This window comes from Hyperolius riggenbachi, chromosome 1 (genome assembly GCF_040937935.1).
Source record: "Hyperolius riggenbachi isolate aHypRig1 chromosome 1, aHypRig1.pri, whole genome shotgun sequence".
In the NCBI taxonomy this organism is placed as follows: Eukaryota; Metazoa; Chordata; class Amphibia; order Anura; family Hyperoliidae; genus Hyperolius; species Hyperolius riggenbachi.
In genome coordinates, this window is record NC_090646.1 from 437,308,291 (window position 1) to 437,323,647 (window position 15,357).

The 15,357-nt window shown below is 41.4% G+C and overlaps 1 protein-coding gene across 1 annotated transcript in view; it reads left to right on the top strand.

The window, feature by feature from the left end:
• Nucleotides 1-1,963: 1,963 nt before the first annotated feature.
• LOC137553293 (glutathione S-transferase theta-1-like) overlaps nucleotides 1,964-15,357 on the top strand; it is a 31,669-nt gene continuing 18,275 nt past the window's right edge. The window contains exons 1-3 of the mRNA XM_068271442.1: nucleotides 1,964-2,078; nucleotides 9,615-9,702; nucleotides 9,809-9,959. Of these exons, the coding sequence (XP_068127543.1) occupies nucleotides 1,964-2,078; nucleotides 9,615-9,702; nucleotides 9,809-9,959 (354 nt within the window). The remainder of the gene's footprint in view (nucleotides 2,079-9,614; nucleotides 9,703-9,808; nucleotides 9,960-15,357) is intronic.

Sequence of the window (15,357 nt, forward strand, 5' to 3'; positions counted from 1 at the left end):
CCCTTTATCCTGATCCATCCGTTGCCGCCATCTACCGCCTTCTAGATCATCCACTATGGCTCCAGGGAACTTTGCAAGTCGTAGGTAACTGTGCATGCACGCCCTGGCTGCACGTGCCCCCATTGGAAGTGTTCTTCACCAATCCAGTACTACTATAGCAGGAGCACACTGGGGAGCACGCACAGCCGCACTGAGCATGCACCGACTGGGCCCGACTGGCCAAAGTTACCAGGACAGTAGCGGAGGATCCAGAAGGTGGAGGATAGTGGCAAGCGAGTGATCAGGCCAAAGGGGACTGGAGGAAGTCCCAGGTATGTATGAATTTTGTCTTTCATGTACACTTGTAAGTAAGTCAAATTTTCAGACAGGAAGAGGCAGGCTTTCTGCAATGTTCCCTCCTATCACCTTTTCATTTCCTCCTTTTAAGGGGAAAGATTGGGGTGGCAAGAGGAGGAAATAGAAGGGGGGTAAGAATCAACATTGCTTCAAGCCTGCCTCTTTCTGCCAGAAGATTTGACTTTAACCAAAAGCCAAATTTTTCAACTCTGTGCTCAGTCACCATAAGTAGCTTTACCTTGGGTTTGATGTGTTTTAAAGGGGAACTTCAGCTTAAACAAACATATTGTCATTAAGTTTCATTAGTTATGTTAATTAATATAGATAGGTAATATAATCTCTTACCCACCATGTTTTAAAAGAACAGACAAATGTTTGTGATTTCATGGCAGCCAATTTTTTGGTGGAAAGGAGGTGACAGGGAGCATAAGACACCGTTCCAAATGTCCTGTGTGCTGATCACCCCTCCCAGCTGCGTGCGCTAGGCTTCAAATCTCAAATTCAAAATAAAAAAAACAAATTTCCGCCAAAACAGCAGAAGGAGAACAGCAACATCAGAAATCCCATCATGCTTTGCACAGCATCAGGGGAAAAATGCCTGGGCAGCTGAAAATGAGGCTTGGGTAAGAAAAACAAAGTTCTGATGCTGTGAAATTGTTAAAGAAACACCAAGCCTTTCCAGTGCTGCTGAGTAGATTTTTAGTCTGGAGGTTCACTTTAAGGTCTTTAATGATTTAGACCCTTTGGCCAAAAAACAAAACAAACACAACATGAACATTGCTGATGTTCAACTGTGTGTGTTTGGTGGGAAGGGCTCACTTTCCCACAATGCCGTGGCTGCCCAATTCTGCCATGGTCCACTAATCAGGACCAAAAAAGGGCAGGGATGTCTCTTACCTATCTTGGTGGGGGCAGGCATCTGAGTAAATGCCTGTTGAATTGATTAACTGGTTTGTACCCAGCTGTGTAAATATAAGCAGTGGGTAGGGTTAACATCCATTTTAGAGTCTGATATTAGCGCAGTTAGATGTAGTGCTGCTAAAAGCTGCTGTGCATTAGTGACTACATTCCAATAGTATTGGAGAAAAAGTAGTATAGCATTATGACACACAAACAGGGCCGGGCCGAGGCATAGGCTGGAGAGGCTCCAGCCTCAGGGCGCAGTGTAGGAGGGAGCGCACAATTCATTCAGCTGTCATTCCTAATTGTGTTTGAAGCAGAAAGAAATAAGAAAAGGGGATACATGGCAGTGACTGCAAGCCAGATAACTAGATATTAAGGTGTTGGGGAGGTTGTAGGCCCTGAGGCCCTCTTAGTCTAAAAGCAATCAGTGTGTGACGGCTGGGGTGGGAGGGATGGAGGGGCGCACTTTGGTGTCTCAGCCTTGGGTGCTGGAGGACCTTGTCCCAGCTCTGCACACAAATACATTTTTACCTTTTTTTCCTGCTGTGAATTATGCAGCTATGGGAACGCTTTGGTGTGAAATATCTTTGAAAATATTTAAAAGTGGGAGTGGTAATAATAAGGCAGGATTTCACAGGGTGTGACAGATTCATATAGTAAGACTGAGTAAGACTGTTTAAAGCATTTCGGCTCTATTATGCAGGTTACAGAAGCTGTGACAACAATGTCAGAACTGGAGCTATACTTGGATCTCGTCTCCCAGCCATGCCGCTCTGTCTACCTCTTCGCTAAAGCCAACAACATCCCATTTCAGCACCATGAGATAAAACTCTTTAAAGGTCAGCAAAGGTCCAATACGGATCGTGATGTGATAATATAAAATGCTTCTGTATTTATCATCACACCACACTTTAGAAGTAGCTCTTATTATCGCACATCAATCACACAAATCTTATTGTAAAATACATTTTAAATGGAATCTTAAACTATTTCTCCTAAGCTGCAAAAAGTATTCCAGAGCAAGTTTGTCAGTTAATGCTATAGAAAGTGAAGGAGTCGTGTCTGTTAAATGTGATTTGTTGCTACATGTTGCACTTCTGCTAAGACAGCTTTTCTGCTGTTGGAGCATAACAGTAAACTTAATGACACAGCTACACTGCTAGGTACATGCAAGATTCTATACACATTTGTCAGGTTAATGATAAACCGCACTCAATTAGGAGACGTGTCAGCTTCTGTGCTTACATGATGATTTTGAACATGACACCAGGGATATGGCAATCACTAGAAGCATATTACACAATTTAGCGACTGTATAGTATTTGCATGCTTGATCTACTTTCCTTGCATCAATAAACCTGAACTTTAAATCAAAGTATTCTGTGAGCTACACTTTGGTATGTGCATTAGAATAGGTTAATTGCTAACCTCAGGGGCTGCATGCAATAAACTGCTGTGTAAGCAGCCACAAAACCTTTCCCATGCTTGCAGGGCAATGGATAGCAGTCCTGTGTGTGTGTGTGTTTTTTTTTTTTTAAGTAACACCTTTATTGGTTCTCTAAACTGCATTCACTTAAAGTATATCTAAAGTATGGGTATCTGATCCAAAATCAATGGTGCTAACACTATTTGTGTGTAGTTGTGTGTGTGATAAAATATATATATATATATATATATATATATATATATATATATATATATATATATATATATATATATATATATATATATATATATATATATATATATATATACAGGTCCTTCTCAAAAAATTAGCATATTGTGATAAAGTTCATTATTTTCTGTAATGTACTGATAAACATTAGACTTTCATATATTTTAGATTCATCACACACAACTGAAGTAGTTCAAGCCTTTTATTGTTTTAATATTGATGATTTTGGCATACAGCTCGTGAAAACCCAAAATTCCTATCTCAAAAAATTAGCATATCTTGAAAAGGTTCTCTAAACGAGCTATTAGCCTAATCATCTGAATCAACGAATTAACTCTAAACACCTGCAAAAGATTCCTGAGGCATTTGAAAACTCCCAGCCTGGCTCATTACTCAAAACCGCAATCATGGGTAAGACTGCCGACCTGACTGCTGTCCAGAAGGCCATCATTGACACCCGCAAGCAAGAGGGTAAGACACAGAGACATTTCTGAACGAATAGGCTGTTCCCAGAGTGCTGTATCAAGGCACCTCAGTGGGAAGTCTGTGGGAAGGAAAAAGTGTGGCAGAAAACGCTGCACAATGAGAAGAGGTGACCGGACCCTGAGGAAGATTGTGGAGAAGGACCGATTCCAGACCTTGGGGGACCTGCAGAAGCAGTGGACTGAGTCTGGAGTAGAAACATCCAGAGCCACCGTGTACAGGCGTGTGCAGGAAATGGGCTACAGGTGCCGCATTCCTCAGGTCAAGCCACTTTTGAACCAGGAACAGCTGCAGAAGCGCCTGACCTGGGCTACAGAGAAGCAGCACTGGACTGTTGCTCAGTGGTCCAAAGTACTTTTTTCGGATGAAAGCAACTTTTGCATGTCATTCGGAAATCAAGGTGCCAGAGTCTGGAGGAAGACTGGGGAGAGGGAAATGCCAAAATGCCTGAAGTCTAGTGTCAAGTACCCACAGTCAGTGATGGTCTGGGGTGCCATGTCAGCTGCTGATGTTGGTCCACTGTGTTTTATCAAGGGCAGGGTCAATGCAGCTACCTATCAGGAGATTTTGGAGCACTTCCATCTGCTTAAAAAGCTTTATGGAGATGAAGATTTCATTTTCAGCACGACCTGGCACCTGCGCACAGTGCCAAAATCACTAGTAAATGGTTTACTGACCATGGTATTACTGTGCTCAATTGGCCTGCCAACTCTCCTGACCTGAACCCTATAGAGAATCGGTTAGATATTGTGAAGAGGAAGTTGAGAGATGCAAGACCCAACACTCTGGATGAGTTTAAGGCTGCTATCGAAGCATCCTGGGCCTTCATAACACCTAAGCAGTGCCACAGGCTGATTGTCTCCATGCCACGCCGCATTGAAGCAGTCATTTCTGCAAAAGGATTCCCGACCAAGTATTGAGTGCATAACTGAACATAATTATTTGAAGGTTGACTTTTTTTGTTTCAAAACACTTTTGGTCGGATGAAATATGCTAATTTCTTGAGATAGGAATTTGGGGTTTTCATGAGCTGTATGCCAAAATCGTCAATATTAAAACAATAAAAGGCTTGAACTACTTCAGCTGTGTGTAATGAATCTAAAATATATGAAAGTCTAATGTTTATCAGTACATTACAAAAAATAATGAACTTTATCACAATATGCTAATTTTTTGAGAAGGACCTGTGTATGTGTATATGTATATATGTATATATATATATATATATATATATATATATATATATATATATATATATATATATATATATATATATATATATATATATATATATATATATATATATATATATATATATATATATATATATATATATATATATATATATATAATTTTGTGTGTATATGTATATATGTATATATATATATATATATATATATATATATATATATATATATATATATATATATATTGTATATATACACATGCATACAGTACATACACATATACAGTATACATATGTGTATATATATATATATATGTGTGTACTAGTGACCATAGCCCATTTAAAAACGGGATCTGGGTCTGTCAATCTTCGCCACATGCATGCGTGTGCACCGCCCGCACACGCACATCCACCCACCCGGCCGGCCCCCTGGCTTGTCCTGTTCCTGTCCCTTAGGCTGTCCGTGCGGGACATGTACAGTGCACGGAAACACACACACAGGGACAGGACGCAGAAACACTTAGGGATTATTGTATAGGATATATATATATTTAGGCACAAGCCTACACACACACTGATCAGCCAAAAGGTTAAGATTACCTAGTGTGTAGGTCCCTCTGACCTGCTGAATCATGCTCCACTTAATGTGTACATACTGTGGTATCATTAGCAGCAGAATTCCTGTCATTTGTGATGAGGATCCTTTATAGAACAGATTTGTTTTTACAGCGCTTTCAATGAATAAATTAGGCACAAACTCCACATGGTCTAAAAGAAAATGTGATGTATCAACCCATGCTCTTTATTTCATTGTTTCACGGTCCAGTTCTGAAGTTCACATGCCCATTGTAGGCTCTTTTATGGGTATCCTCACTGGTCTGCCACTGCATTGCTAAAAACATTAAACTGTGCCTGAGACGGGTAACAAATTCTATTTTATTTACTATTTTATTTACTCGGGCTTCCTCCAGTGCCCATAGCCCTCAGTTTCCTCCCAGTGCCCTCCTTTGTGCCGCTGTGCCCCTCCAAAGCCTGGTTACTGTAACGGTCACGGTTTACTGTGCATGTGCAGCACCAGCCATGCACCTCCTCTATCCTTCTCCCATGGTTGAAAGCGTTCTGCGCATGTGCACATCTTATAGAATGTAACTGCACATGCACAGCACCCTCCCAGCAATGAGAGCACAACTGAGGAGGTCGAAGGCGGGGCTATGCATTCACAGTCAGTCAGCAATTTTCTAAAGGGGCATACCAGCACAATGAAGCGCATTGGAAGAAAAGTGAGGGATCTGCAAGGCTATGAGGGCCTGGAAGAAGCACCAGGTAAGTGAAATAGAACTTGTCATCTCCCACCCACCAAGTTGTCGAGATGCAGCCAAAGGCCATGTCAAACGGCCCTAGGAGGATTCTTAACACTGAGATGCTGCTGCCATTGATATATACAGATGAGCAAAACATATAGCAAATACAATATATGTATTGCACAAGCAACATGAGTATTTTATCACGAAGCATAGAGTCCCTCGACCAACATATTAAGCCTTAAAGGGGAACTGAAGAGAGAGGTATATGGAGGCTGTCATGTTTATTTCCTTTTAGACAATACCAGTTGCCTGGCAGCCCTGCTGATCCTCTGCCTCTAATACTATTAGCCATAGCCCCTGAACAAGCATGCAGCAGATCAGGTGTTTCAGTGGTTCAGACTTATAAGTCTTATCTGACAAGACTAGCTGCATGCTTGTTTCTGGTTTTAATCAGATACTACTGCAGATAAATAGACCAGCAGGGCTGCCAGGCAACTGGTATTGATTAAAAGGAAATAAACATGACAGCCTCCATATACCTCTCTCTTCAGTTCCCCTTTAAGTCTGTATAGCTGCTCTTCCTGAGCACAGTGCATATATATAAGTTTGTCCCAAACAGCGTAAAGAGAATTACGATAAAGCCACAGTTACCCTTACAACATTGTTTCTTGGTGTAAGCAAACCCCTTGATCACAGGGCAGTCCAAAAAGATATGTCTATAGCAGAGGTAGGGCTGCTGCATTCCTTTATTTTCCAACCAAATGATGGCTGCTGTATATGCACTAAGGGATGGACAGACCAGAGTTTTGCAAAAAAAAAGATCAGATAATTATGGTGATGCTTATAGTCAATGATGCCATTGATGTATAGTGACAGAGTAGGGCAGAAACTATCAAGACTGTAAACAAAATAAACCAGTGAGTGCCAAGTAATACATTTATACATTGAGCCCAAACAGGCTGTTTATTCCAAACTGGATAAAACTTAACAAAATAAGTGTAAATAAAAAGATACATCAAATATAGTATAACTAGTAGACCCAAGCCCATTTAAAAACGGGCTTTAGGTCTGTCTTTTAAACTGTGCATGCAAGCGCACCCGCCACTCGCACGCACCCCTCTGCCCATGCACAGGCCGGCACGGCTCACTGGCACCGTCCTCCTGTCTCAATGGCTATCCGGGTCCGTGCTGCGCACATGCACAGTAGCAAAAAGCATGGCCCGAAGGACACAGAGACAGGAACACGCAGGAACACAGGTTTTTTTTTAATAGAAGATAAAAGCCCGTCCTGGAAACTGCACCTATGGGCTGCGTCTGTGTCTGTGTCAGGGTCGGGTGCGCAGACGCGGAGCTGCGGGCATTGCCACAAAGCTTATACTCCTTAAAGGACAAAATCAGACATCGTAATTAAGTAACAGCAAATAATTCAATGTCCTCATTTAAACTTTGAGGCTATTTGGAGTTTAACCACTTTACTACTGAGGGGTTTTTCCCCTTCTGTACCAAAGCAATTTTAACCTTTCAGGGCTCCTTCCATTCATTCGCCTATAACTTTATTACTGCTTATCACAATGAAACGATCTATAACTTGTTTTATTCGCCACCAGTTAGGCTCTCTTTGGGTGGTATATTTTGCTAAGAATTATTTTATTCTAAAAGCATTTTAACAGGAAAAATAAGAAAAAATGGAAAACATTAATTATTTCTCAGTTTTCGGCCATTACAGTTTTAAAATAATACACACTATCATAATTAAAACCCACAAATTGTATTTGCCAATTTGTCCCAGTCAATGCAACATTTAAAATATTTCCCTAGTACAATATACAGTGCCAATATTTTATTTGGAAATAAAGGTGCATTTTTTCAGTTTTGCATCCATCACTATTTACAAGCCCATATTTTCAAAATTAACAGTAATATACCCTCTTGACATACATATTAAAAAGTTTAGTCCCTAAGGTAACTATTTATGCATTTTTTTTAAATTGTCTGTTTTTTTTCAATGCAACATTTTTATTTGGGTAACTATGGGATAGTGTGGAAGGTAAATTGTTAAATTTAAATGTATGTGTGGGTCTTTATATTAAAATAAATGTATGTAGGTGTCATTTTACTATTTGGCCACAAGATGTCCTTGTGCATTATTTCCTGTTAACATACTATAAGTAAGTACGCAAACAGGAAGTAATGCACGAACGTGTTACTTCAGTAATTACAATGACCGCAAGCATCTCATTGATGCCGGTGATAATTGACACAGGGACTGAGTTCCCATTCATTTAACTCACCTCTAATGGGCGGCAGTATAAACGCGGCGAGAACATGCACAGGAATGAGTGGCGGCCGTGGTTAATTTGTATTGTGACCAACTGTCAAAAAATGTTGTACAGTTACTTGCTTAGCCTATTCTGTTTAGATATGCAGAATTCTCCTCCCAGAGCAGGGCCGTTTTTAGGCATAGGCAAACCAGGCAGTTGCTTGGAGTGACAGCTGTAAAAGGGGGAACCACAGAGCTAGTCTTAGCACATTGTACTTTATGGAACTTTTATAGCCAACTGCTAGTTTCAAACGGGCACAACTGTGTCGATTGTTGCATCTCTGATTGGATTTCTAGAACAATAATCTAAATTTAAAGAACCAGGCTATACATAAAACGTATAATGTTTATAAAGTGGATATATACCCCTCGAAACCATTACTAGAAGGGTTTTGTATATGGGTTCAGGGAGTTTGGGCCAGTGAGATGTATATGGCCTGCTAATGATTTGTGTACTCTTTACAAACATATTTTGAGAAACAACATTATTTCTATGTGAAGTATCAATTTTTCATTGGTGCCCACAAAACTAATTGATCTTCCTGTTCATTGGATTTGGGAAGGGAGACAAAAGGTGCCTTACCTGGGGTACCAAAATGGTCAGAAACAGCCCTGGCCTAAAGCATTCTGGAGGACGGGCATTAATCTCACTAGCTTCAGGATTCTCAGAGATACAAATTGCCCAGCAAGCTCATGGAGGACCAGAAGTCCTGGGCAAATATATACCTTCTGTTTTATGAAGGCAAACTTCTGTTTTTCAGGATTCTCGTAATCAAACATGCGGCAGAGGAGCACCTGACAAGACTAAAGATTTTGCCACCTGTGATAAATTTTAGAATGTAAATCAGGGTGAGGAAAGATTTTACAATGAGCAAACACTTTACAAATAATTTAGAAACGAATATTGAAAAACAAAGATAAGCAATTTAATTTTATTGTACTGACAGTTCCTCTTTAGAATCAAACATAACATCTCCAAAAACATCCATTACCAGAGTTTGGAGATTAAATAATAGACATTTGTGAATTTCCTGTGTAACAGAGTGCGGTGGTGGCATTTGGTTTTACTGAATTTAACCTGGATATATGGATTCCTTTTTTATTCATCCCTAAACTATTGAATGTCTGTTCAGCAAATAAGGATGCTACTTTAAGCTCCCCCTTCCAGCTTGACTGGGAAGCTTTGTAAGTACAAGGAAGGCATTGCAGAGCAATAGATATAAGACGGGTCCTTTCACAATAACAGGGCCCACTTATCAGTCACAAAGTCTTGAGGCTTTGCTCATGTATTGGCTTGTTTGATGTATCTGGTAATGAAATGTTTTGATAATGTCATGCAGATTTATGTAAAGTATGCCCTAGTTGCAATGAGTGTATTCTATGCCAGGTAACTGTGTGTCTCTTTAGGCGAACAGTTCACTGAAGAGTTTAAATCTGTGAATCCACAGCACAAAGTGCCGGTTCTTGTAGATGGCGAATTCACACTTGTTGAGAGGTAAAATTATGGCATTCTTTGGATGGAGAACTTTAAGAAGTCGATATAATATTAAACATTACTAAGGAGCAGCAAAGGAAAGTAACATATTTTGTTTTACCTTTAGTACTGCGATGTTGCTCTACCTAGTACAAAAATATAACACCCCTGATCACTGGTACCCATCTGATCTAGAGAAGCGCTCTTGTGTGGATGAATACCTAGCTTGGCAACATTCCAATACACGTCCTCATGGCTGCAGAGTCTTCTGGCTCAAGGTAACCACAGGATTGCTGTACACAAACATTGACTTGGTGGGGGGAAATATCTTTTGGTAATACCAATAACCATTTTTTGTATTATGAATTGTTCGGGGCATATGCATGTTGCACATGATGAATTAGGTGTGGCAAGGATTTCCAAAGTGTAGAGGATTCTGGTTCTGGAGGATGTAAGGTGGACTCTGGGGGTAACTAAGCTATTCGATCCCTCTGATCTAAGATTGTGGGTGATGTGGTGGTTTTGAAACAACAAATAAATTGTCGGTAAGTCAGATAGTAAGATGGTATGTGTGGATAGGGTTTCAAGTAATGCAATTGCGAGGTGCTGAAAGATTATTTTGTAGATCAGATAAAAAATAATCTCCTGTGAAAAAAAACTCAGCTAAAGAGTGAAAAATCAGATTACACAGAATGAGAGAGAGCAGAGTGAAAAAAATAAAGAGAGCATTATGTGTACACAGAGAATAAGGAGCTGATAGAGTGAAATCATTTAATTTATTACATATATGTATTAACTTATTTTTAACATTTAAAAATGTAAGAACATGGGAAAGCAAAGTAGGGGAGACAGAGCTGAGCAGCAGAGAGAAAAAAAAGATGATGAGTGGGACCAACCTTAAGCTTAGGAATATCCCATTTAGCATTTTGTTTTGAGCTTGTTTTCCTATCAGAAGTGCCCATCCTCACAGATATAGTTAGTAACACACAATCAGCCATGCAGACTGAAGGCAGAAGATAAAGTCCAGTAAATACGTACATCATTTTCTATCCCCCCCTTTCTTCCTACATTCATAAGGCCATATCTCTTGTCCATCCTCTCTGGAATTTTCCTTTCCCTATACCATCCTTCCCTTGTCCCATTCAATTATCCTCAAAATGATTAAATGGCCCCATACTGTTAAAGTCATGGCAGCTTACTAGACATCCTTTTTTTTTTTTTCCCCCCCAAATTTCTACAGTGAAAGCCGCCTAAGTACATAATAATCGTTTTGCAAACTGATTAGTACTAAGGAATACCCAGACAAATGCTAAATGTAATTTTGCCTTCTTAAATTCAGCTGTAAGTGAGCAACTCTAGTTTCCAATGATGCAACAACACTCCCAAATATGCAAATAGTCTCACTATGCCCTTGAGAACAAGGCTGCACATTCAGAACTGCTGGTGTAAAGTGAGCCTGTAGCTAATAAATTATACGGAGCCACAGCAAGGTAAATTACATTTTAGCATTCCTTTTTAATAGAGGGCTTTTTGTTCTCTTTAAGCCCTTTATACCTTTCGGGTGGTTCTGGCTCACCATGAGCTGTCTGGGTATTCCTTAGTACTTGTCCAAGCCATATCCATAGCGCCACATCAGTCCATACCATGCACTGATGAAGACCAATAATTCCAAAACAGGCTGTATGCATGTTGGATTGTTGTGCGAACTTTCGGTGTTCGCGATCGCAGAGAACCGCGAACTTTACCGGAAGTTTGATTCGCCCCCATAGTGCATCATGATGGTCAACTTTGACCCTCTACATCACAGTCAGCTGGCACATTGTTTCCAATCAGGTTACTCTCCCTCCTGGAGCCACTCCCCCCCCCCTTTTAAAAGGCAGGCAGCCTCAGCCATTTTTCTCACTCGTGTGCCTGCAGTAATTAGAGAAGGGAAAGCTGCTGCAGACTCTCATAGGGAAATATTAGTTAGGCTCTTGTAGGCTTGTTAGCTTGCTCCTTGCTGATTCTTATTGCTAAAAAAGCACCCCTCAACAGCTATTTTGAGAGCTAATCTTGTTCTTGTGATCTATTTTGTGTGTGTGTGTGTGTGTGTGTGTCCCACTGACACTTGTGCTGCATAGACAGCCTTAGTAATTGCTACTGTGTGTGCCACTGCCAGGTCCAGCACATTCAGTGACTACTACATGTGTGTATGACAGGTGCACATTGTAATACCCATCACTGCATATACCTACTTGCTGTTCACAGTGCACCCACCTACTTATGTGAGCTGAGCACACGCAGTGTCACTGTGCCTGTCCGGTACCTGTCTGTGTGTGACAGGTGCACATTGTAATACCCATCACTGCATATACCTACCTACCTGTTGTTCACTGTGCACCCACCCACCTACGTGAGCGCACGCAGTGTCACTGTGCCTGTCCGGTACCTGTCTGTGTGGGACAGGTGCACATTGTAATTCCCACTGCATATACCTACCTGTTGTTCACTGTGCACCCACCCACCTACGTGAGCGCGTGCAGTGTCACTGTGCCTGACCGTTACCTGTCTGTGTGTGACAGGTGCACATTGTAATATCCACTGCATATACCTACCTGTTGTTCACTGCGCAGCCACCCACCTACATGAACGCACACAGTGTCACTGAGCCTGTCCGGTACCTGTCTGTGTGGGACAGGTGCACATTGTAATACCCACTGCATGTACCTACCTGTTGTTCACTGTGCACCCACCCACTTACGTGAGCACACGCAGTGTCACTGTGCCTGTCCAGTACCTGTCTGTGTGTAACACACACATTTGCTCACTACCAGTTCAAGCAATTTCCTACCTCTATCTGGTCAGCAGGCGCCAATCATTTAAAATCACAAACACTGGTTCACACGACAGCCGGGGGCCCTAGGTTTCTCTCACTAGCTGGGGCCCCCAAAACACCATGCAATACCTAGAGGCAAATGCGGGTGAGCCCTGGAAAATAACTCACACCCTGATGCAATTTTCATCATTGCTGGAGATTTTAACCAAGCAAATCTTAAGAAGGTATTTCCCAGATTTTATTAGCACATGGACTGTAAAAACAGAGGAGAAAACACCTTGGACCATGTCTATACAAACATAAAAGGTGCCTATAAGATCACCCCACGCCCCCCACTGGGACAGTCTGACCATCTATCTTTGTTTCTTATTCCCACATACAAAGCCATTATCAACACTGCAAAACCAATTAGCAAGTCTGTTAAAGTCTGGCCTGAGACTGCTGTCTCTCAGCTCCAAGATTGCTTTGAAAATACAGAATGGAATATTTTCTTTCATGAAACAGACCTGGAGATGTGTACTTCCTCTGTATTGTCATATGTTAATTTCTGTGTGGACACCATCACTGTCAACAAAAGAATTACGGTTTACCCAAATCATAAACCATGGATAACAAAAGAACTCAAGGAACACCTAAGGAATAGGAACAAAGCTTTTAAAATACAGGACAAAGAAGCATATTCTTCAGCCAGAGCAATTCTAAAAAAAGGCATACGAAATGCAAAACTTAAATACAAACAAAGAATTGAGGAAAACTTTGAAAATGACTCAAACCCAAAGAGGATGTGGCAAAGCATTCAACTATTCACAAATAACAAGAAGAAGAATAGTACTCAATATACACTGGACAATAACAACCCCAGCCTAGCAGAGGAACTTAACAACTTCTTTGCTAGATTTGAAAAAGACAACAATCGGCCTCCAGTCAACTTTGGGCCCACTACAGACTCAGAACCTTTAATCCTTCACATACATGAAGTGCAGCAAGCACTCACAAATATCAACACCAGAAAATCTGCAGGTCCTGATGGTGTGCAAGGACGTGTGCTCCAGGCCTGTGCTGGTCAACTAGTGAAAGTTTTTACACAAATATTCAACCTCTCTCTGTTCTTGGGTCGGGGTGTAGTCCCCTCATGCATTAAATCCACAACCATTGTGCCAGCTCCAAAAAATCCTAGGATAACCTGTCTTAATGATTACCGACCAGTTACTCTAACCCCTGTCATCGCCAAGTGCTTTGAACAACTGGTAGCCACACACATCAAGGCCTCCATCCCAGCAAATTTAGATCAACACCAGTTTGCTTACCGAACAAATAGATCGACTGAGGACGCCATCTGTGTAGCTCTCCATGCTGCCCTCTCACACCTAGAAAAACCCAACTCCTATGTTAGGATGCTTTTTGTTGACTACAGCTCAGCATTTCACACCATTGTACCTAGCCAGCTGCCCAACAAACTCCATGCACTAGGTCTTCCTAGACTTCCTTACTAATCACCCTCAAACTGTCAGACTAGGAAAACAGACATCCTCCACCCTTACCCTGAGCACTGGCGTGCTACAGGGCTGTGTATTAAGCCCTCTCCTCTATGCACTTTTCACCCATGACTGCCAGCCTATCCATACCTCAAACATAATTGTTACGTTTGCAGATGATACGACTGTCATTGGGCTTATATCAGACAATGAGGAAGCTGCATACAGAGAAGAAGTTAGGAACCTGACTGCATGGTGCGACATTAACAACCTGTTATTAAATACAAAGAAGCCCAAATAAATTATTCTGGACTTTAGGACCACCAAAAAAGACAACTCACTACCGCTATTGATCAATGCAGAGGCTGTGGAGAGAGTTCCCAGCTTCAAATTTTTGGGAGTCACCATCGCAGAGAACCTGTCCTGGGCTGACAGTGCTTTAGCTCTAACTGGCAAAGCACAACAACACCTTGACTTTCTGAGAAAACTAAGGCTCGCTAACCTCCCACAGAAGCTGCTGGTTAATTTCTACAGATGCACTATAGAAAGCTTTCTGACCAACTGCATGACGGCCTGGTACAACAGCTGCACGAAGGCTACTAGAGAAGCCCTGCAGCGAGTTGTTAAAACAGCAGAAGCCATTATCGGCACTGAACTACCATCACTGGAACTTTTGTAAAATACTCGCAGGGTGAGAAGGGCCAAAAACATTATCAAGGACAACACTCCTTGTTTGAGCTCCTTCCATCAGGTAAATGTTTCAGATCAATCCGCACACACACAAACAGACTGAAAGACAGCTTTTTCCCATCCGCCATAAACTTGATGAACTCTGAATCCTCTCTGAAATAATTAACACTGTGCACAAATTGTTTAAACATCTGTAATACCTGGCATACTTGTATAATTTCTTCTCTTCCTTGTTACTATCACTATGTTCCCTATATGTACGGTCATACACCCTTTGCCTGCCATACCAAATCTAGCAGGAATTGCATAAATTAGCATTCAGGTGGGAGGCTCGGTTGGACATAATCGTTATTACATCTTTTACAGGGACCGCCGCGCGTAGGCATCTCCCACACAGTCCCCTCCCTAATCACTCACCTGTCAACCACATCCTGGAAGCTGCAAAAAATAAATTTAAAATCACAAACACTGGTTTGCACGACAGCCCAGGCCCCAGGTCTCTTTCACTAGCTGGGGACCCCAAACAACCATGCGTTACCTAGAGGCACTACCAGTTCAAGCAATTTCCTACCTCTATCTGGCCAGCAGGCGGCAATCAGCTAATCAGGTGTACGGTCATACACCCTTTGCCTGCCATACCAAGTGCACATTGTAATATCCACTGCATATACCTACCTGTTGTTCACTGTGCACCCA